The sequence below is a fragment of the Nicotiana tomentosiformis genome, chromosome 2 (genome assembly GCF_000390325.3).
Source record: "Nicotiana tomentosiformis chromosome 2, ASM39032v3, whole genome shotgun sequence".
Taxonomy (NCBI): domain Eukaryota; kingdom Viridiplantae; phylum Streptophyta; class Magnoliopsida; order Solanales; family Solanaceae; genus Nicotiana; species Nicotiana tomentosiformis.
This window is the reverse complement of record NC_090813.1, coordinates 72,432,822-72,456,207: the sequence shown is the minus strand read 5'-3', so window position 1 is coordinate 72,456,207 and position 23,386 is coordinate 72,432,822. Positions and strand designations below refer to the sequence as shown.

Below are 23,386 nucleotides of genomic sequence, written 5' to 3'. Positions count from 1 at the left end.
TGTAAGAGAACAGTGAGGATAAGTCAAGAAATAATTCTTGGCTTGAATTCTAAATTTTTTAGACGGTGGCATATTTGTAATAAGAGTGAGGTCTCCGAATCAGAGCTCCCTTCAACTTGGTAAAATGAATTGGAGACTGGAGTACCATATATACTAGAACCCTTAATATCCTTATTGATCCAGTTCACACACGTGGCGTCCATCCGTTATAATATTACCGGATGGATGCGCATTTTTAAAAGTGGGCCACACATGTCTGTACTATTCACTGTAGATGATTGAATGTTGTCGGAATGTAATCATTGCATATTCAAATTTCAAATTAAATGTATCCGGATTAGAAAGTCATGCTTGCCGTGACTTTCCTAGAACTTGCTAGGCAAGTTTGTCACATTATATATCATAGGCGGGGTTGCTGCATTAATGCAACCAATAGCTTCAATACCTTGGGCCTATAACCAATGCTGGGTCTGTGAATTTATTAAATCGGCTTACTCTGGGCCTGGCCCAGAATCAGCGTGAGTCTGATGTGGACTTAATTGAGTCCATGTTTTTTCGATTTTGGGGGGAACTAGATACTGCAGCATCTATGACCCCCCGTAGCTATAGAGTGTTTTGGGCCGTGGTAGTGGACCAGGAGCCCAATGGAACACTACCTGCCTTCCGTGATATATTTTCTTCTGTACAAGATATCACTGGGCTTAACTAGCTCTGATTCGGAGACCTCACTCTTATTAGGGATATGTCATCAATGACGTTATAAGTTACATTATTGGAATAAGATTTTGCATTAAAATCTAAATGACCACTAATATAATTATGAACGCCTAATGATCTGGCCCAAGCAGTCTTACCTGTTCTGCTTGGCCCCTCCAGTATCAGACTCAATGGTCTGTCACTACTATTATTCTTCACTGGCCTCGCAGATGGGTCTTCGAAAACCTCACCTAACCATTGCTCTATATCATATGGGACCACATAGCTTTGTGGGTCCCATTTTGAAATAAATAGTTGTTTAGGAGGGCAGAAATGTCTATCTAAATTAGCCCTTAATTTATCTAAATCTCTAGTATAATCTCTGGGCTGCTCCTCCACTAATATTTTAAGGGCATTCATGGTGGATCCTGAATTAATGGCCTTTGCGTATGAATCGTTGGCAGATTGGCAACCTCCTCTACTTGATCTGCCATCGATTTGGAAAACTCCAAAATCAATGAAGTCTCCGTCTTTCTCCACGTATGTTTTAACATGTCGGAGAAGGACTTAGCTCCCTGAATGTTCGGATGGAAATGTGCTGACCTGGTTGAGGAAGTGAGGTCGAATGCTCTATTGTTGGTGCAGACATACTTGCCTTCGAATTGGATGAGCACATGGAGAAGAGGTTCCCCATCTTCGTGTAATTCTCTGGAAACCCTAATAAATAATTTATTTACTAGGGTAGAAATATTTTGTAACTGTGTAAGAGCTTCGTCTTTTGTAAGAGAACGGTGGGGATAAGTCAAGAAATAATTCTTGGCTTGAATTCTAAATTTTTTAGACGGTGGCATATTTGTTATGAGAGTGAGGTCTCCGAATCAGAGCTCCCTTCAACTTGGTTAAATGAATTGGCGACTGGAGTACCATATATACTAGAACCCTTAATAGCCTTATTGATCCAGTTCACACACGTGGCGTCCATCCGTTATAATATTACTGGATGGACGCGCATTTTTAATTGTGGGCCCCACATGTCTATACTATTCACTGTAGATGATTGAATGTTGTCGGAATGTAATCATTGCATATTCAAATTTCAAAATAAATGTATCCGGATTAGAAAGTCATGCTTGCCGTGACTTTCCTAGAACTTGCTGGGCAAGTTTGTCACATTATATATCATGGGGGGGTGGGTGGTTGCATTAATGCAACCAATGGCTTCAACACCTTGGGCCTATAACCAATGCTGGGTCTGTGAATTTATTAAATGGGCTTACTCTGGGCCTGACCCAGAATCAACGTGAGTCTGATGTGGACTTAATTGAGTCCATGTTTTTTCAATTTTGGGGGGAACTAGATACTGCAGCATCTATGACCCCCCGTAGCTATAGAGTATTTTGGGCCGTGGTAGTGGACTAGGAGCCCAATGGAACACTACCTGCCTTCCGTGATATATTTTCTTCTGTACAAGATATCACTAGGCTTAACTAGCTCTGATTCGGAGACCTCACTCTTATTAGGGATATGTCATGAATGACGTTATAAGTTACATTATTGGAATAAGATTTTGCATTAAAATCTAATGACCACTAATATAATTATGAACGCCTAATGATCTGGCCCAAGCAGTCTTACCTGTTCTGTTTGGCCCCTCCAGTATCAGACTCAATGGTCTGTTACTACTATTATTCTTCACTGGCCTCACAGATGGGTCTTCGAAAACCTCACCTAACCATTGTTCTATATCATCTGGGACCACATAGCTTTGTGGGTCCCATTTTGAAATAAATAGTTGTTTAGGAGGGCAGAAATGTCTATCTAAATTAGCCCTTAATTTATCTAAATCTCTAATATAATCTCTGGGCTATTCCTCCATTAATATTTTAAGGGCATTAATGGTTGATCCTGAATTAATGGCCTTTGCGTATGAATCGTTGGCAGATTGGCAACCTCCTGTACTTGATCTGCCATCGATTTGGAAAACTCCAAAATCAATGAAGTCTCCGTCTTTCTCCATGTATGTTTTAACATCGGAGGAGGACTTAGCTCCCTGAATGTTCGGATGGAAATGTGCTGACCTGGTTAGGGAAGTGAGGTCGAATGCTCTATTGTTGATGCAGACATACTTGCCTTCGAATTGGATGAGCACATGGAGATGAGATTCCCCATCTTCGTGTAATTCTCTGGAAAGCCTAATAAATAATTTATTTACTGGGGTAGAAATTTTTTGTAACTGTGCAAGATCTTCGTCTTTTGTAAGAGAACGGTGGGGATAAGTCAAGAAATAATTCTTGGCTTGAATTCTAAATTTTTTAGACGGTGGCATATTTGTAATAAGAGTGAGGTCTCCGAATCAGAGCTCCCTTCAACTTGGTGAAATGAATTGGAGACTGGAGTACCATATATACTAGAACCCTTAATAGCCTTATTGATCCAGTTCACACACGTGGCGTCCATCCGTTATAATATTACCGGATGGACGTGCATTTTTAAAAGTGGGCCCCACATGTCTGTACTACTCACTGTAGATGATTGAATGTTGTCGGAATGTAATCATTGCATATTCAAATTTCAAATTAAATGTATCCGGATTAGAAAGCCATGCTTGCCGTGACTTTCCTAGAACTTGCTGGGCATATTTGTCACATTATATATCATGGGGGGGTAGATGCATTAATGCAACCAATGGCTTCAATATCTTGGGCCTATAACCAATGCTGGGTCTGTGAATTTATTAAATGGGCTTACTCTGGGCCTGGCCCAGAATCAGCGTGAGTCTGATGTGGACTTAATTGAGTCCATTTGTTTTCGATTTTGGGGGGAACTAGATACTGCAGCATCTATGACCCCCCGTAGCTATAGAGTGTTTTGGGCCCTGGTAGTGGACCAGGAGCCCAATGGAACACTACCTGCCTTCCGTGATATATTTTCTTGTGTACAAGATATCACTGGGCTTAACTTGCTCTGATTCGGAGACCTCACTCTTATTAGGGATATGTCATCAATGACGTTATAAGTTACATTATTGGAATAAGATTTTGCATTAAAATATAAATGACCACTAATATAATTATGAACGCCTAATGATCTGGCCCAAGCAGTCTTACCTGTTCTGCTTGGCCCCTCCAGTATCAGACTCAATGGTCTATCACTACTATTATTCTTCACTGGCCTCGCAGATGGGTCTTCGAAAGCCTCACCTAACCATTGCTCTATATCATCTGGGACCACATAGCTTTGTGGGTCCCATTTTGAAATAAATAGTTGTTTAGGAGGGCAGAAATGTCTATCTAAATTAGCCCTTAATTTATCTAAATCTCTAATATAATCTCTGGGCTGTTCCTCCATTAATATTTTAAGGGCATTAATGGTGGATCCTGAATTAATGGCCTTTGCGTATGAATCGTTGGCAGATTGGCAACCTCCTGTACTTGATCTGCCATCGATTTGGAAAACTCCAAAATCAATGAAGTCTCCGTCTTTCTCCATGTATGTTTTAACATCGGAGGAGGACTTAGCTCCCTGAATGTTCGGATGGAAATGTGCTGACCTGGTTAGGGAAGTGAGGTCGAATGCTCTATTGTTGATGCAGACATACTTGCCTTCGAATTGGATGAGCACATGGAGATGAGGTTCCCCATCTTCGTGTAATTCCCTCGAAACCCTAATAAATAATTTATTTACTGGGGTAGAAATATTTTGTAACTGTGTAAGAGCTTCGTCTTTTGTAAGCGAACAGTGGGGATAAGTCAAGAAATAATTCTTGGCTTGAATTCTAAATTTTTTAGACGGTGGCATATTTTTAATAAGAGTGAGGTCTCCAAATCAGAGCTCCCTTCAACTTGATGAAATGAATTGGAGACTGGAGTACCATATATACTAGAACCCTTAATAGCCTTATTGATCCAATTCACACACGTGGTGTCCATCCGTTATAATATTACCGGATGGACGCGTTTTTAAAGGTGGGCCCCACATGTCTGTACTATTCACTGTAGATGATTGAATGTTGTCGGAATGTAATCATTGCATATTCAAATTTCAAATTAAATGTATCCGGATTAGAAAGTCATGCTTGCCGTGACTTTCCTAGAACTTGCTGGGCATGTTTGTCACATTATATATTATGGGGGGGTGGTTGCATTAATGCAACCAATGGCTTCAATACCTTGGGCCTATAACCAATGCTGGGTCTGTGAATTTATTAAATGGGCTTACTCTGGGCCTGGCCCAAAATCTGCGTGAGTCTGATGTGGACTTAATTGAGTCCATGTTTTTTCGATTTTGGGGGGAACTAGATACTGCAGCATCTATGACCCCCGTAGCTATAGAGTGTTTTGGGCCGTGGTAGTGGACCAGGAGCCCAATGGAACACTACCTGCCTTCCGTGATATATTTTCTTCTGTACAAGATATCACTGGGCTTAACTAGCTCTGATTCGGAGACCTCACTCTTATTAGGGATATGTCATCAATGACGTTATAAGTTACATTATTGGAATAAGATTTTGCATTAAAATCTAAATGACCACTAATATAATTATGAACGCCTAATGATCTGGCCGAAGCAGTCTTACCTGTTCTGCTTGGCCCCTCCAGTATCAGACTCAATGGTCTGTCACTACTATTATTCTTCACTGGCCTCGCAGATGGGTCTTCGAAAGCCTCACCTAATCATTGCTCTATATCATCTGGGACCACATAGCTTTGTGGGTCCCATTTTGAAATAAATAGTTTTTTAGAAGGGCAGAAATGTCTATCTAAATTAGCCCTTAATTTATCTAAATCTCTAATATAATCTCTGGGCTGTTCCTCCATTAATATTTTAAGGGCATTAATGGTGGATCCTGAATTAATGGCCTTTGCGTATGAATCGTTGGCAGATTGGCAACCTCCTTGAGCACATGGAGATGAGGTTCCCCATATTCGTGTAATTCTCTGGGAACCCTAAAAAATAATTTATTTATTGGGGTAGAAATATTCTGTAACTGTGTAAGAGCTTCGTCTTTTGTAAGAGAACAGTGGGGATAAGTCAAGAAATAATTCTTGGCTTGAATTCTTAATTTTTTAGACGGTGGCATAATTGTAATAAGAGTGAGGTCTCCGAATCAGAGCTCCCTTCAACTTGGTGAAATGAATTGGAGACTGTAGTACAATATATACTACACCCCTTAATAGCCTTATTGATCCAGTTCACACACGTGGCGTCCATCTGTTATAATATTACCGGACGGACGCGCATTTTTAAAAGTGGGCCCCACATGTCTATACTATTCACTGTAGATGATTGAATGTTGTCGGAATGTAATCATTGCATATTCAAATTTTAAATTAAATGTATCCGGATTAGAAAGTCATGCTTGCCGTGACTTTCCTAGAACTTGCTGAGTATGTTTGTCACATTATATATCATGGGAGGGGGGGGGGGTTGCATTAATGCAACCAATGGCTTCAATACCTTGGGCCAATAACCAATGCTGGGTCTGTGAATTTATTAAATGGGCTTACTCTGGGCCTGGCCCAGAATCAGCGTGAGTCTGATGTGGACTTAATTGAGTCCATATTTTTTGATTTTGGGGGGAACTAGATACTGCAGTATCTATGACCCCCCGTAGCTATAGAGTGTTTTGGGCCGTGGTAGTGGACCAGGAGCCCAATGGAACACTACATGCCTTCCGTGATATATTTTTTTTGTACAAGATATCACTGGGCTTAACTAGCTCTGATTCGGAGACCTCACTCTTATTAGGGATATGTCATCAATGACGTTATAAGTTACATTATTGGAATAAGATTTTGCATTAATATCTAAATGACAACAAATATAATTATGAACGCCTAATGATCTGGCCCAAGCAGTCTTATCTGTTCTACTTGGCCCCTCCAGTATCAGACTCAATGGTCTGTCACTACTATTATTCTTCACTGGCCTCGCAGATGGGTCTTCGAAAACCTCACCTAACCATTGCTCTATATCATCTGGGACCACATAGCTTTGTGGGTCCCATTTTGAAATAAATAGTTGTTTAGGAGGGCAGAAATGTCTATCTAAATTAGCCCTTAATTTATCTAAATCTCTAATATAATCTCTGGGCTGTTCCTCCATTAATATTTTAAGGGCATTAATGGTGGATCCTGAATTAATGGCCGTTGCGTATGAATCGTTGGCAGATTGGCAACCTCCTTGAGCACATGGAGATAAGGTTCCCCTCCTTCGTGTAATTCTCTGGAAACCCTAATAAATAATTTATTTACTGCGGTAGAAATATTTTGTAACTGTGTAAGAGCTTCGTCTTTTGTAAGAGAACAGTGGTGATAAGTCAAGAAATAATTCTTGGCTTGAATTCTAAATTTTTTAGACGGTAGCATATTTGTAATAAGAGTGAGGTCTCCGAATCAGAGCTCCCTTCAACTTGGTGAAATGAATTGGAGACTGGAGTACCATACATACTAGAACCCTTAATAGCCTTATTGATCCAGTTCACACACGTGGCGTCCATCCGTTATAATATTACCGGATGGACGCGCATTTTTAAAAGTTGGCCCTACATGTCTGTACTATTCACTGTAGATGATTGAATGTTGTCGGAATGTAATCATTGCATATTCAAATTTCAAATTAAATGTAACCGGATTAGAAAGTCATGCTTGTCGTGACTTTCCTAGAACTAGCTGGGCATGTTTGTTACATTATATATCATGGGGGGGGGGGTTGCATTAATGCAACCAATGGCTTCAATAACTTGGGCCTATAACCAATGCTGAGTCTGTGAATTTATTAAATGGGCTTACTCTGGGCCTGGCCCAGAATCAGCGTGAGTCTGATGTGGACTTAATTGAGTCCATTTTTTTCCAATTTTGGGGGGAACTAGAGACTGTAGCATCTATGACCCCCCGTAGCTATAGAGTGTTTTGGGCCGTGGTAGTGGACCAGGAGCCCAATGGAACACTACCTATCTTCCGTGATATATTTTCTTCTGTATAAGATATCACTGGGCTTAACTAGCTCTGATTCGGAGACCTCACTCTTATTAGGGATATGTCATCAATGACGTTATAAGTTACATTATTGGAATAAGATTTAGCATTAAAATCTAAATGACCACTAATATAATTATGAACGCCTAATGATCTGGCCCAAGCAGTCTTACCTGTTCTGCTTGGCCCCTCCAGTATAAGACTCAATGGTCTGTCACTACTATTATTCTTCACTGGCCTCGCAGATGGGTCTTCGAAAACCTCACCTAACCATTGCTCTATATCATCTGGGACCACATAACTTTGTGGGTCCCATTTTGAAATAAGTAGTTGTTTAGGAGGGCAGAAATGTCTATCTAAATTAGCCCTTAATTTATCTAAATCTCTAATATAATCTCTGGGCTGTTCCTCCATTAATATTTTAACGGCATTAATGGTGGATCCTGAATTAATGGCCTTTGCGTATGAATCATTGGCAGATTGGCGACCTCCTTGAGCACATGGAGATGAGGTTCCCCATTTTCGTGTAATTCTCAAGAAACCCTAATAAATAATTTATTTACTTGGGTAGAAATATTTTGTTACTGTGTAAGAACTTCGTCTTTTGTAAGAGAACGGTGGGGATAAGTCAAGAAATAATTCTTGGCTTGAATTTTAAATTTTTTAGACGGTGGCATATTTGTAATAAGAGTGAGGTCTCCGAATAAGAGCTCCCTTCAACTTGGTGAAATGAATTGGAGACTGGAGTACCATATATACTAGAACCCTTAATAGCCTTATTGATCCAGTTCACACACGTGGCGTCCATCTGTTATAATATTACCGGATGGACGCGCATTTTTAAAAGTGGGCCCAACATGTCTGTACTATTCACTGTAGATGATTGAATGTTGTCGGAATGTAATCATTGCATATTCAAATTTCAAATTAAATGTATCCGGATTAGAAAGTCATGCTTGCCGTGACTTTCCTAGAACTTGCTGGGCATGTTTGTCACATTATATATCATAGGGGGGTGGTTGCATTAATGCAACCAATGGCTTCAATACTTTGTGCCTATAACCAATGCTGGGTCTGTGAATTTATTAAATGGGCTTACTCTGGGCCTGGCCCAGAATCAGCGTGAGTCTGAGGTGGACTTAATTGAGTCCCTTTTTTTTTTATTTTGGGGGGAACTAGATACTGCAGCATCTATGACCCCCCGTAGCTATAGAGTGTTTTGGGCCGTGGTAGTGGACCAGGAGCCCAATGGAACACTACCTGCCTTCCGTGATATATTTTCTTATGTACAAGATATCACTGGGCTTAACTAGCTCTGATTCGGAGACCTCACTCTTATTAGGGATATGTCATCAATGACGTTATAAGTTACATTATTGGAATAAGATTTTGCATTAAAATCTAAATGACCACTAATATAATTATGAACGCCTAATGATCTGGCCCAAGCAGCCTTACCTGTTCTGCTTGGCCCCTCCAGTATCAGACCTAATGGTCTGTCACTACTATTATTCTTCACTGGCCTCGCAGATGGGTCTTCGAAAACCTCACCTAACCATTGCTCTATATCATCTGGGACCACATAGCTTTGTGGGTCCCATTTTCAAATAAATAGTTGTTTAGGAGGGCAGAAATGTCTATCTAAATTAGCCCTTAATTTATCTAAATCTCTAATATAATCTCTGGGCTGTTCCTCCATTAATATTTTAAGGGCATTAATGGTGGATCATGAATTAATGGCCTTTGCGTATGAATCGTTGGCAGATTGGCAACCTTCTTGAGCACATGGAGATAAGGTTCCCCATCTTCGTGTAATTCTCTGGAAACCCTAATAAATAATTTATTTACTGGGGTAGAAATATTTTGTAACTGTGTAAGAGCTTCATCTTTTGTAAGAGAACGGTGGGGATAAGTCAAGAAATAATTCTTGTCTTGAATTCTAAATTTTTTAGACGGTGGCATATTTGTAATAAGAGTGAGGTCTCCGAATCAGAGCTCCTTTCAACTTGGTGAAATGAATTGGAGACTGGAGTACCATATATTCTAGAACCCTTAATAGCCTTATTGATCCAGTTCACACACGTGGAGTCCATCCATTATAATATTACCCGATGGACGCGCATTTTTAAAAGTGGACCCCACATGTCTGTACTATTCACTGTAGATGATTGAATGTTGTCGGAATGTAATCATTGCATATTCAAATTTCAAATTAAATGTATCCGGATTAGAAAGTCATGCTTGCCGTGACTTTCCTAGAACTTGCTGGGCAAGCTTGTCACATTATATATCATAGGGGGGAGGTGGTTGCATTAATGCAACCAATGGCTTCAATACCTTGGGCCTATACCCAATGCTGGGTCTGTGAATTTATTAAATTGGCTTACTCTGGGCCTGGCCCAGAATCAGCGTGAGTCTGATGTGGACTTAATTGAGTCCATTTTTTTTCGATTTTGGGGGGAACTAGATACTGCAGCATCTATGACCCCCCGTAGCTATAGAGTGTTTTGGGCCGTGGTAGTGGACTAGGAGCCCAATGGAACACTACCTGCCTTCTGTGATATATTTTCTTCTGTACAAGATATCACTGGGCTTAACTAGCTCTGATTCGGAGACCTCACTCTTATTAGGGATATGTCATCAATGAAGTTATAAGTTACATTATTGGAATAAGATTTTGCATTAAAATCTAAATGACCACTAATATAATTATGAACGCCTAATGATCTGGCCCAAGCAGTCTTACTTGTTCTGCTTGGCCCCTCCAGTATCGGGCTCAATGGTCTGTCACTACTATTATTCTTCACTGGCCTCGCAGATGGGTCTTCGAAAACCTCACCTAACCATTGCTCTATATCATATGGGACCACATAGCTTTGTGGGTCCCATTTTGAAATAAATAGTTATTTAGGAGGGCAGAAATGTCTATATAAATTAGCCCTTAATTTATCTAAATCACTAATATAATCTCTGGGCTGTTCCTCCATTAATATTTAAAGGGCATTAATGGTGGATCTTGAATTAATGGCCTTTGCGTACGAATCGTTGGCAGATTGGCAACCTCCTTGAGCACGTGGAGATGATGTTCCCCATCTTCGTGTAATTCTCTGGAAACCCTAATAAATAATTTATTTACTGGGGTAGAAATATTTTGTAACTGTGTAAGAGCTTCGTCTTTTGTAAGAGAACGGTGGGGATAAGTCAAGAAATAATTCTTGTCTTGAATTCTAAATTTTTTAGACGGTGGCATATTTGTAATAAGAGTGAGGTCTCCGAATCAGAGCTCCTTTCAACTTGGTGAAATGAATTGGAGACTGGAGTACCATATATACTAGAACCCTTAATAGCCTTATCGATCCAGTTCACACAAGTTGCGTCCATCCGTTATAATATTACCGGATGGACGCGCATTTTTAAAAGTGGGCCCCACATGTCTGTACTATTAACTGTAGATGATTGAATGTTGTCGGAATGTAATCATTGCATATTCAAATTTCAAATTAAATGTATCCGGATTAGAAAGTCATGCTTGCCGTGACTTTCCTAGAACTTGCTGGGCATGTTTGTCACATTATATTTCATGGGGGGGTGGTTGCATTAATGTAACCAATGGCTTCAATACCTTGGGCCTATAACCAATGCTGGTTCTCTGAATTTATTAAATGGGCTTACTCTGGGAATAGCCAAGAATCAGCGTGAGTCTGATGTGGATTTAATTGAATCCATGTTTTTTTGATTTTCGGGGGAACTAGATACTGCAGCATCTATGACCCCCCGTAGCTATAGAGTGTTTTGGGCCGTGGTATTGGACCAGGAGCCCAATGGAACACTACCTGCCTTCCGTGATATATTTTCTTCTGTACAAGATATCACTGGGCTTAACTAGCTCTGATTCGGAGAGCTCACTCTTATTAGGGATATGTCATCAATGACGTTATAATTTACATTATTGGAATAAGATTTTGCATTAAATTCTAAATGACCACTAATATAATTATGAACGCCTAATGATCTGGCCCAAGCAGTCTTACATGTTCTGCTTGGCCCCTCCAGTATCAGACTCAATGGTCAGTCACTACTATTATTCTTCACTGGCCTCGCAGATGGGTCTTCGAAAACCTCACCTAAACATTGCTCTATATCATCTGGGACCACATAGCTTTGTGGGTCCTATTTTGAAATAAATAGTTGTTTAGGAGGGCAGAAATATCTATCTAAATTAGCCCTTAATTTATCTAAATCTCTAATATAATCTTTGGGCTATTCCTCCATTAATATTTTAAGGGCATTAATGGTGGATCCTGAATTAATGGCCTTTGCGTATGAATCGTTGGCAGATTGGCAACCTCCTTGAGCACATGGAGATGAGGTTCCCCATCTTCGTGTAATTCTCTGGAAACCCTAATAAATAATTTATTTACTGGGGTAGAAATATTTTGTAACTGTGTAAGAGCTTCGTCTTTTGTAAGAGAACGGTGGGGATAAGTCAAGAAATAATTCTTGGCTTGAATTCTAAATTTTTTAGACGGTGGTATATTTGTAATAAGAGTGAGGTCTCCGAATCAGAGCTCCCTTCAACTTGGTGAAATGAATTGGAGACTGGAGTACCATATATACTAGAACCCTTAATAGCCTTATCGATCCAGTTCACACAAGTTGCGTCCATCCGTTATAAAATTACCCGATGGACGCGCATTTTTGAAAGTGGACCCCACATGTCTATTCTACTCACTGTAGATGATTGAATGTTGTCGGAATGTAATCATTGCATATTCAAATTTCAAATTAAATGTATCCGGATTAGAAAGTCATGCTTGCCGTGATTTTCCTAGAACTTGCTGGGCAAGCTTGTCACATTATATATCATATGGGGGAGGTGGTTGCATTAATGCAACCAATGGCTTCAATACCTTGGGCCTATAACCAATGTTGGGTCTGTGAATTTATTAAATGGGCTTACTCTGGGCCTGGCCCAGAATCAGCGTGAGTCTGATGTGGACTTAATTGAGTCCATTTTTTTCGATTTTGGGGGGAACTAGATACTGCAGCATCTATGACCCCCTGTAGCTATAGAGTGTTTTGGGCCGTGGTAGTGGACCAGGAGCCCAATGGAACACTACCTGCCTTCCGTGATATATTTTCTTCTGTACAAGATATCACTGGGCTTAACTAGCTCTGATTCGGAGACCTCACTCTTATTAGGGATATGTCATCAATGAAGTTATAAGTTACATTATTGGAATAAGATTTTGCATTAAAATCTAAATGACCACTAATATAATTATGAACGCCTAATGATCTGGCCCAAGCAGTCTTACCTGTTCTGCTTGGCCCCTCCAGTATCAGACTCAATGGTCTATCACTACTATTATTCTTCACTGGCCTCGCAGATGGGTCTTCGAAAACCTCACCTAACCATTGCTCTATATCATATGGGACCACATAGCTTTGTGGGTCCCATTTTGAAATAAATAGTTGTTTAGGAGGGCAGAAATGTCTATATAAATTAGCCCTTAATTTATCTAAATCACTAATATAATCTATAGGTTGTTCTTCCATTAATATTTTAAGGGCATTAATGGTGGATCCTGAATTAATGGCCTTTGCGTATGAATCGTTGGCAGATTGGCAACCTCCTCTACTTGATCTGCCATCGATTTGGAAAACTCCAAAATCAATGAAGTCTCCATCTTTCTCCACGTATGTTTTAACATCGGAGGAGGAATTAGCTCCCTGAATGTTCGGATGGAAATGTGCTGACCTGGTTGGGAAAGTGAGGTCGAATGCTCTATTGTTGGTGCAGACATACTTGCCGTCGAATTGGATGAGCACATGGAGATGAGGTTCCCCAACTTCGTGTAATTCTCTGGAAACCCTAATAAATAATTTATTTACTGGGGTAGAAATATTTTGTAACTGTGTAAGAGTTCGTCTTTTGTAAGAGAACAGTGGGGATAAATCAAGAAATAATTCTTGGCTTGAATTCAAAATATTTTAAACGGTGGCATATTTGTAATAAGAGTGAGGTCTCCGAATTAGAGCTCCCTTCAACTTGGTGAAATGAATTGGAGACTGGAGTACCATATATACTAGAACCCTTAATAGCCTTATCGATCCAGTTCACACACCTGGCGTCCTTCCGTTATAATATTACCGGATGGACGCTCATTTTTAAAAGTGGGCCCCACATGTCTGTACTATTCACTGTAGATGATTGAATGTTGTCGGAATGTAATCATTGCATCTTCAAATTTCAAATTAAATGTATCCGGATTAGAAAGTCATGCTTGCCGTGACTTTCCTAGAACTTGCTGGGCAAGCTTGTCACATTATATATCATAGGGGGGAGGTGGTTGCATTAATGCAACCAATGGCTTCAATACCTTGGGCCTATAACCAATGTTGGGTCTGTGAATTTATTAAATGGGCTTACTCTAGGCCTGGCCCAGAATCAGCGTGAGTCTGATGTGGACTTAATTGAGTCCATCTTTTTTCGATTTTGGGGGGAACTAGATACTGCAGCATCTATGACCCCCGTAGCTATAGAGTGTTTTGGGCCGTGGTAGTGGACCAGGAGCCCAATGGAACACTACCTGCCTTCCGTGATATATTTTCTTATGTACAAGATATCACTGGGCTTAACTAGCTCTGATTCGGAGACCTCACTCTTATTAGGGATATGTCATCAATGACATTATAAGTTACATTATTGGAATAAGATTTTGCATTAAAATCTAAATAACCACTAATATAATTATGACCGCCTAATGATCTGGCCCAAGCAGTCTTACGTGTTCTGCTTGGCCCCTCCAGTATCAGACTCAATGGTCTGTCACTACTATTATTCTTCACTGGCCTCGCAGATGGGTCTTCGAAAACCTCACCTAACCATTGCTCTATATCATATGGGACCACATAGCTTTGTGGGTCCCATTTTGAAATAAATAGTTGTTTAGGAGGGCAGAAATGTCTATATAAATTAGCCCTTAATTTATCTAAATCTCTAATATAATCTATAGGCTGTTCCTCCATTAATATTTTAAGGGCATTAATGGTGGATCCTGAATTAATGGCCTTTGCGTATGAATCGTTGGCAGATTGGCAACCTCCCCTACTTGATCTGCCATCGATTTGGAAAACTCCAAAATCAATGAAGTTTCCGTCTTTCTCGACGTATGTTTTAACATCGGAGGAGGAATTAGCTCCCTGAATGTTCGGATGGAAATGTGCTAACCTGGCTGGGGAAGTAAGGTCGAATGCTCTATTGTTGGTGCAGACATACTTGCCGTCGAATTGGATGAGCACATGGAGATGAGGTTCCCCAACTTCGTGTAAATCTCTGGAAACCCTAATAAATAATTTATTTACTGGGGTAGAAATATTTTGTAACTGTGTAAGAGTTCGTCTTTTGTAAGAGAACAGTGGGGATAAATCAAGAAATAATTCTTGGCTTGAATTCAAAATATTTTAAACGGTGGCTTCAATACCTTGGGCCTATAACCAATGTTGGGTCTGTGAATTTATTAAATGGGCTTACTCTAGGCCTGGCCCAGAATCAGCGTCAGTCTGATGTGGACTTAATTGAGTCCATCTTTTTTCGATTTTTGGGGGGAACTAGATACTGCAGCATCTATGACCCCCGTAGCTATAGAGTGTTTTGGGCCGTGGTAGTGGACCAGGAGCCCAATGGAACACTACCTGCCTTCCGTGATATATTTTCTTATGTACAAGATATCACTGGGCTTAACTAGCTCTGATTCGGAGACCTCACTCTTATTAGGGATATGTCATCAATGACATTATAAGTTACATTATTGGAATAAGATTTTGCATTAAAATCTAAATGACCACTAATATAATTATGACCGCCTAATGATCTGGCCCAAGCAGTCTTACGTGTTCTGCTTGGCCCCTCCAGTATCAGACTCAATGGTCTGTCACTACTATTATTCTTCACTGGCCTCGCAGATGGGTCTTCGAAAACCTCACCTAACCATTGCTCTATATCATCTGGGACCACATAGCTTTGTGGGTCCCATTTTAAAATAAATAGTTGTTTAGGAGGGCAGAAATGTCTATCTAAATTAGCCCTTAATTTATCTAAATCTCTAATATAATCTATAGGCTGTTCCTCCATTAATATTTTAAGGGCATTAATGGTGGATCCTGAATTAATGGCCTTTGCGTATGAATCGTTGGCAGATTGGCAACCTCCCCTACTTGATCTGCCATCGATTTGGAAAACTCCAAAATCAATGAAGTTTCCGTCTTTCTCGACGTATGTTTTAACATCGGAGGAGGACTTAGCTCCCTGAATGTTCGGATGGAAATGTGCTAACCTGGCTGGGGAAGTAAGGTCGAATGCTCTATTGTTGGTGCAGACATACTTGCCTTCGAATTGGATGAGCACATGGAGATGAGGTTCCCCATCTTCGTGTAATTCTCTGGAAACCCTAATAAATAATTTATTTACTGGGGTAGAAATATTTTGTAACTGTGTAAGAGCTTTGTCTTTTGTAAGAGAACAGTAGGGATAAGTCAAGAAATAATTCTTGGCTTGAATTCTAAATTTTTTAGACGTTGGCATATTTGTAATAAGAGTGAGGTCTCCGAATCAGAGCTCCCTTCAACTTGGTGAAATGAATTGGAGACTGGAGTACCATATATACTAGAACCCTTAATAGCCTTATTGATCCAGTTCACACACGTGGCATCCATCCGTTATAATATTACCGGATGGACGTGCATTTTTAAAAGTGGGCCCCACATGTCTGTACTATTCACTGTAGATGATTGAATGTTGTCGGAATGTAATCATTGCATATTCAAATTTCAAATTAAATGTATCCGGATTAGAAAGTCATGATTGCCGTGACTTTCCTAGAACTTGCTGGGCATGTTTGTCACATTATATATCATGGGGGGGTTTCATTAATGCAACCAATGGCTTCAATACGTTGGGCCTATAACCAATGCTGGGTCTCTGAATTTATTAAATGGGCTTACTCTGGGCCTGGCCCAGAATCAGCGTGAGTCTGATGTGGACATAATTGACTCCATTTTTTTTCGATTTTGGGGGGAATTAGATACTGCAGCATCTATGACCCCCCGTAGCTATAGAGTGTTTTGGGTCGTGGTAGTGGACCAGGAGCCCAATGGAACACTATCTGCCTACCGTGATATATTTTCTTCTGTACAAGATATCACTGGGCTTAACTAGCTCTGATTCGGAGACCTCACTCTTATTAGGGGTATGTCATCAATGACGTTATAAGTTACATTATTGGAATAAGATTTTGCCTTAAAATCTAAATGGCCACTAATATAATTATGAACGCCTAATGATCTGGCCCAAGCAGTCTTACCTGTTTTGCTTGGCCCCTCCAGTATCAGACTCAATGGTCTGTCACTACTATTATTCTTCACTGGCCTCGCAGATGGGTCTTCGAAAACCTCACCTAACCATTGCTCTATATCATCTGGGACCACATAGCTTTGTGGGTCCCATTTTAAAATAAATAGTTGTTTAGGAGGGCAGAAATGTCTATCTAAATTAGCCCTTAATTTATCTAAATCTCTAATATAATCTATAGGCTGTTCCTCCATTAATATTTTAAGGGCATTAATGGTGGATCCTGAATTAATGGCCTTTGCGTATGAATCGTTGGCAGATTGGCAACCTCCCCTACTTGATCTGCCATCGATTTGGAAAACTCCAAAATCAATGAAGTTTCCGTCTTTCTCCACGTATGTTTTAACATCGGAGGAGGACTTAGCTCCCTGAATGTTCGGATGGAAATGTGCTAACCTGGCTGGGGAAGTAAGGTCGAATGCTCTATTGTTGGTGCAGACATACTTGCCTTCGAATTGGATGAGCACATGGAGATGAGGTTCCCCATCTTCGTGTAATTCTCTGGAAACCCTAATAAATAATTTATTTACTGGGGTAGAAATATTTTGTAACTGTGTAAGAGCTTTGTCTTTTGTAAGAGAACAGTAGGGATAAGTCAAGAAATAATTCTTGGCTTGAATTCTAAATTTTTTAGACGTTGGCATATTTGTAATAAGAGTGAGGTCTCCGAATCAGAGCTCCCTTCAACTTGGTGAAATGAATTGGAGACTGGAGTACCATATATACTAGAACCCTTAATAGCCTTATTGATCCAGTTCACACACGTGGCATCCATCCGTTATAATATTACCGGATGGACGTGCATTTTTAAAAGTGGGCCCCACATGTCTGTACTATTCACTGTAGATGATTGAATGTTGTCGGAATGTAATCATGGCATATTCAAATTTCAAATTAAATGTATCCGGATTAGAAAGTCATGATTGCCGTGACTTTCCTAGAACTTGCTGGGCATGTTTGTCACATTATATATCATGGGGGGGTTTCATTAATGCAACCAATGGCTTCAATACGTTGGGCCTATAACCAATGCTGGGTCTCTGAATTTATTAAATGGGCTTACTCTGGGCCTGGCCCAGAATCAGCGTGAGTCTGATGTGGACATAATTGACTCCATTTTTTTTCGATTTTGGGGGGAATTAGATACTGCAGCATCTATGACCCCCCGTAGCTATAGAGTGTTTTGGGTCGTGGTAGTGGACCAGGAGCCCAATGGAACACTATCTGCCTACCGTGATATATTTTCTTCTGTACAAGATATCACTGGGCTTAACTAGCTCTGATTCGGAGACCTCACTCTTATTAGGGGTATGTCATCAATGACGTTATAAGTTACATTATTGGAATAAGATTTTGCCTTAAAATCTAAATGGCCACTAATATAATTATGAACGCCTAATGATCTGGCCCAAGAAGTCTTACCTGTTTTGCTTGGCCCCTCCAGTATCAGACTCAATGGTCTGTCACTACTATTATTCTTCACTGGCCTCGCAGATGGGTCTTCGAAAACCTCACCTAACCATTGCTCTATATCATCTGGGACCACATAGCTTTGTGGGTCCCATTTTAAAATAAATAGTTGTTTAGGAGGGCAGAAATGTCTATCTAAATTAGCCCTTAATTTATCTAAATCTCTAATATAATCTATAGGTTGTTCCTCCATTAATATTTTAAGGGCATTAATGGTGGATCCTGAATTAATGGCCTTTGCGTATGAATCGTTGGCAGATTGGCAACCTCCCCTACTTGATCTGCCATCGATTTGGAAAACTCCAAAATCAATGAAGTTTCCATCTTTCTCCACGTATGTTTTAACATCGGAGGAGGACTTAGCTCCCTGAATGTTCGGATGGAAATGTGCTAACCTGGCTGGGGAAGTAAGGTCGAATGCTCTATTGTTGGTGCAGACATACTTGCCTTCGAATTGGATGAGCACATGGAGATGAGGTTCCCCATCTTCGTGTAATTCTCTGGAAACCCTAATAAATAATTTATTTACTGGGGTAGAAATATTTTGTAACTGTGTAAGAGCTTCGTCTTTTGTAAGAGAACAGTAGGGATAAGTCAAGAAATAATTCTTGGCTTGAATTCTAAATTTTTTAGACGTTGGCATATTTGTAATAAGAGTGAGGTCTCCGAATCAGAGCTCCCTTCAACTTGGTGAAATGAATTGGAGACTGGAGTACCATATGTACTAGAACCCTTAATAGCCTTATTGATCTAGTTCACACACGTGGCATCCATCCGTTATAATATTACCGGATGGACGTGCATTTTTAAAAGTGGGCCCCACATATCTGTACTATTCACTGTAGATGATTGAATGTTGTCGGAATGTAATCATTGCATATTCAAATTTCAAATTAAATGTATCTGGATTAGAAAGTCATGATTGCCGTGACTTTCCTAGAACTTGCTGGGCAAGCTTGTCACATTATATATCATAGGGGGGAGGTGGTTGCATTAATGCAACCAATGGCTTCAATACCTTGGGCCTATAACCAATGTTGGGTCTGTGAATTTATTAAATGGGCTTACTCTAGGCCTGGCCCAGAATCAGCGTCAGTCTGATGTGGACTTAATTGAGTCCATCTTTTTTCGATTTTGGGGGGAACTAGATACTGCAGCATCTATGACCCCCGTAGCTATAGAGTGTTTTGGGCCGTGGTAGTGGACCAGGAGCCCAATGGAACACTACCTGCCTTCCGTGATATATTTTCTTATGTACAAGATATCACTGGGCTTAACTAGCTCTGATTCGGAGACCTCACTCTTATTAGGGTTATGTCATCAATGACGTTATAAGTTACATTATTGGAATAAGATTTTGCCTTAAAATCTAAATGGCCACTAATATAATTATGAACGTCTAATGATCTGGCCCAAGCAGTCTTACCTGTTTTGCTTGGCCCCTCCAGTATCAGACTCAATGGTCTGTCACTACTATTATTCTTCACTGGCCTCGCAGATGGGTCTTCGAAAACCTCACCTAACCATTGCTCTATATCATCTGGGACCACATAGCTTTGTGGGTCCCATTTTGAAATAAATAATTGTTTAGGAGGGCAGAAATGTCTATCTAAATTAGCCCTTAATTTATCTAAATCTCTAATATAATCTCTGGGTTGTTCCTCCATTAATATTTTAAGGGCATTAATGGTGGATCCTGAATTAATGGCCTTTGCGTATGAATCGTTGGCAGATTGGCAACCTCCTCTACTTGATCTGCCATCGATTTGGAAAACTCCAAAATCAATGAAGTCTCCGTCTTTCTCAACGTATGTTTTAACATCGGAGGAGGACTTAGCTCCCTGAATATTCGGATGGAAATATGCTGACCTGGTTGGGGAAGTGAGGTCGAATGCTCTATTGTTGGTGCAGACATACTTGCCTTCGAATTAGATGAGCACATGGAGATGAGGTTCCCCATCTTCGTGTAATTCTCTGGAAACCCTAATAAATAATTTATTTACTGGGTAGAAATATTTGGTAACTGTGTAAGAGCTTCGTCTTTTGTAAGAGAACAGTGGGGATAAGTCAAGAAATAATTCTTGGCTTGAATTATAAATTTTTTAGACGGTGGCATATTTGTAATAAGAGTGAGGTCTCCGAATCAGAACTCCCTTCAACTTGGTGAAATGAATTGGAGACTGGAGTACCATATATACTAGAACCCTTAATAGCCTTATTGATCCAGTTCACACACGTGGCGTCCATCCGTTATAATATTACCGGATGGACGCACATTTTTAAAAGTGGGCCCCACATGTCTATACTATTCACTATAGATGATTGAATGTTGTCGGAATGTAATCATCGCATATTCAAATTTCAAATTAAATGTATCTGGATTAGAAAGCCATGCTTGTCGTGACTTTCCTAGAACTTGCTGGGCAAGTTTGACACATTATATATCATTGGGGGGGGGGGGGTTGCATTAATGCAACCAATGGCTTCAATACCTTGGGCCTATAACCAATGCTGGATCTGTGAAATTATTAAATGGGCTTACTCTGGGCCTGGCCCAGAATCATCGTGAGGCTGATATGGACTTAATTAAGTCCATTTTTTTCGATTTTGGGGGGAACTATATACTGCAGCATCTATGACCCCCCGTAGCTATAAAGTGTTTTGGGCCGTGGTAGTGGACCAGGACCCCAATGGAACACTACCTGCCTTCTGTGATATATTTTCTTCTGTACAAGATATCACTGGGCTTAACTATATCCCTGATGATAAGCATAGACATTTTCAGGTGAAACGTCAAGGCTTCGTCATATGTGACGGCCTCGCAGAGGGGTCTTCGAAAACCTCACCTAACCATTGCTCTATATCATCTGGGACCACATAGCTTTGTGGGTCCCATTTTGAAATAAATAGTTATTTAGGAGGGCAGAAATGTCTATCTAAATTAGCCCTTAATTTATCTAAATCTCTAATATAAGCTCTGGGCTGTTCCTCCATTAATATTTTAAGGGCATTAATGGTGGATCCTGAATTAATGGCCTTTGCGTATGAATCGTTGGCAGATTGGCAACCTCCTCAACTTGATCTTCCATCGATTTGGAAAACTCCAAAATCAATGAATTCTCCGTCTTTCTCCACGTATGTGTTAACATCGGAGGACGACTTAGCTCCCTGAATGTTCGGAGGGAAATGTGCTGACCTCGTTGGGGAAGTGAGGTCGAATGCTCTATTGTTGGTGCAGACATACTTGCCTTCGAATTGGATGAGAACATGGAGATGAGGTTCCCCATCTTCGTGTAATTCTCTGGAAACCCTAATAAATAATTTATTTACTGGGGTAGAAATATTTTGTAACTATGTAAGAGTTTGTCTTTTGTAAGAGAACAGTGGGGATAAGTCAAGAAATAATTCTTGGCTTGAATTCTAAATTTTTTAGACTGTGGCATATTTGTAATAAGAGTGAGGTCTCTGAATCAGAGCTCCCTTCAACTTGGTGAAATAAATTGGAGACTGGCATACCATATATACTAGAACCCTTAATAGCCTTATTGATCCAGTTCACACACGTGGCGTCCATCCGTTATAATATTTCCGGATAGACGCACATTTTTAAAAGTGGGCCCCACATGTCTGTACTATTCACTGTAGATGATTGAATGTTGTCGGAATGTAATCATTGCATATTCAAATTTCAAATTAAATGTATCCGTATTAGAAAGTCATGCTTGCCGTGACTTTCCTATAACTTGACCAATACTGCCTTTGGGCCTATAACCAATGCTGGGTCTGTGAATTTATTAAATGGGCTTACTCTGGGCCTGGCCCAGAATCAGCGTGAGTCTGATGTGGACTTAATTGAGTCCATGTTTTTTCGATTTTTGGGGGAACTAGATACTGCACTATCTATGACCCCCCGTAGCTATAGAGTGTTTTGGGCCGTGGTAGTGGACCAGGAGCCCAATGGAACACTACCTGCCTTTCGTGATATATTTTCTTCTGTTCAAGATATCACTGGGCTTAACTATATCCCTGATGATAAGCATAGACGTTTTCAGGTGAAATGTCAAGGCTTCGTCATGTGTGACGGACTCGCAGAGGGGTCTTCGAAAACCTCCCCTAACTATTGCTCTATATCATCTGGGACCACATAGCTTTGTGTGTCCCATTTAGAAATAAATAGTTGTTTAGGAGGGCAGAAATGTCTATCTAAATTAGCCCTTAATTTATCTAAATCTCTAATATAATCTCTGGGCTGTTCCTCCATTAATATTTTAAGGGCATTAATGGTGGATCCTGAATTAATGGCCTTTGCGTATGAATCGTTGGCGGATTGGCAACCTCCCCTACTTGATCTGCCATCGATTTGGAAAACTCCAAAATCAATGAAGTCTCCGTCTTTCTCCACGTATGTTTTAACATTGGAGGAGGACTTAGCTCCCTGAATGTTCGGATGGAAATGTGCTGACCTGGTTGGGGAAGTGAGGTCGAATGCTCTATTGTTGGTGCAGACACACTTGCCTTCGAATTGGATGAGCACATGGAGATGAGGTTCCCCATCTTCGTGTAATTCTCTGGAAACCCTAATAAATAATTTATTTACTGGGGTAGAAATATTTTGTAACTGTGTAAGAGTTCGTCTTTTGTAAGAGAACAGTGGGGATAAGTCAAGAAATAATTCTTGGCTTGAATTCTAAATTTTTTAGACTGTGGCGTATTTGTAATAAGAGTGAGGTCTCTGAATTAGAGCTCCCTTCAACTTGGTGAAATGAATTGGAGACTGGCATACCATATATACTAGAAGCCTTAATAGCCTTATTGATCCAGTTCACACACG

General features: G+C 40.2%; 4 protein-coding genes and 1 pseudogene across 4 annotated transcripts; all 5 read right to left on the bottom strand.

The window, feature by feature from the left end:
- Nucleotides 1-705: 705 nt before the first annotated feature.
- On the bottom strand, nucleotides 706-1,547 carry LOC138905048 (uncharacterized; annotated as a pseudogene).
- A 1,013-nt stretch (nucleotides 1,548-2,560) lies between these two features.
- LOC104092753 (uncharacterized) lies at nucleotides 2,561-4,494 on the bottom strand. The gene is made up of 2 exons (XM_070193552.1): nucleotides 3,679-4,494; nucleotides 2,561-2,746 (listed from the first exon to the last, which is right to left on the bottom strand). The coding sequence occupies exons 1-2, from the start codon at nucleotides 4,492-4,494 to the stop codon at nucleotides 2,561-2,563; spliced, it is 1,002 nt and encodes a 333-aa protein (XP_070049653.1).
- A 12,395-nt stretch (nucleotides 4,495-16,889) lies between these two features.
- Nucleotides 16,890-17,729, bottom strand: LOC138905046 (uncharacterized). Its single transcript, XM_070193551.1, has one exon. It carries the CDS (start codon nucleotides 17,727-17,729, stop codon nucleotides 16,890-16,892), a length of 840 nt encoding a protein of 279 aa, XP_070049652.1.
- Nucleotides 17,730-18,358: 629 nt separating this feature from the next.
- Nucleotides 18,359-19,198, bottom strand: LOC138905045 (uncharacterized). The gene has a single exon (XM_070193550.1). It carries the CDS (start codon nucleotides 19,196-19,198, stop codon nucleotides 18,359-18,361), a length of 840 nt encoding a protein of 279 aa, XP_070049651.1.
- Nucleotides 19,199-19,832: 634 nt separating this feature from the next.
- On the bottom strand, nucleotides 19,833-20,515 carry LOC138905044 (uncharacterized). Its single transcript, XM_070193549.1, has 2 exons — nucleotides 20,477-20,515; nucleotides 19,833-20,396 (listed from the first exon to the last, which is right to left on the bottom strand). The coding sequence occupies exons 1-2, from the start codon at nucleotides 20,513-20,515 to the stop codon at nucleotides 19,833-19,835; spliced, it is 603 nt and encodes a 200-aa protein (XP_070049650.1).
- Between the last annotated feature and the right edge of the window lie 2,871 nt (nucleotides 20,516-23,386).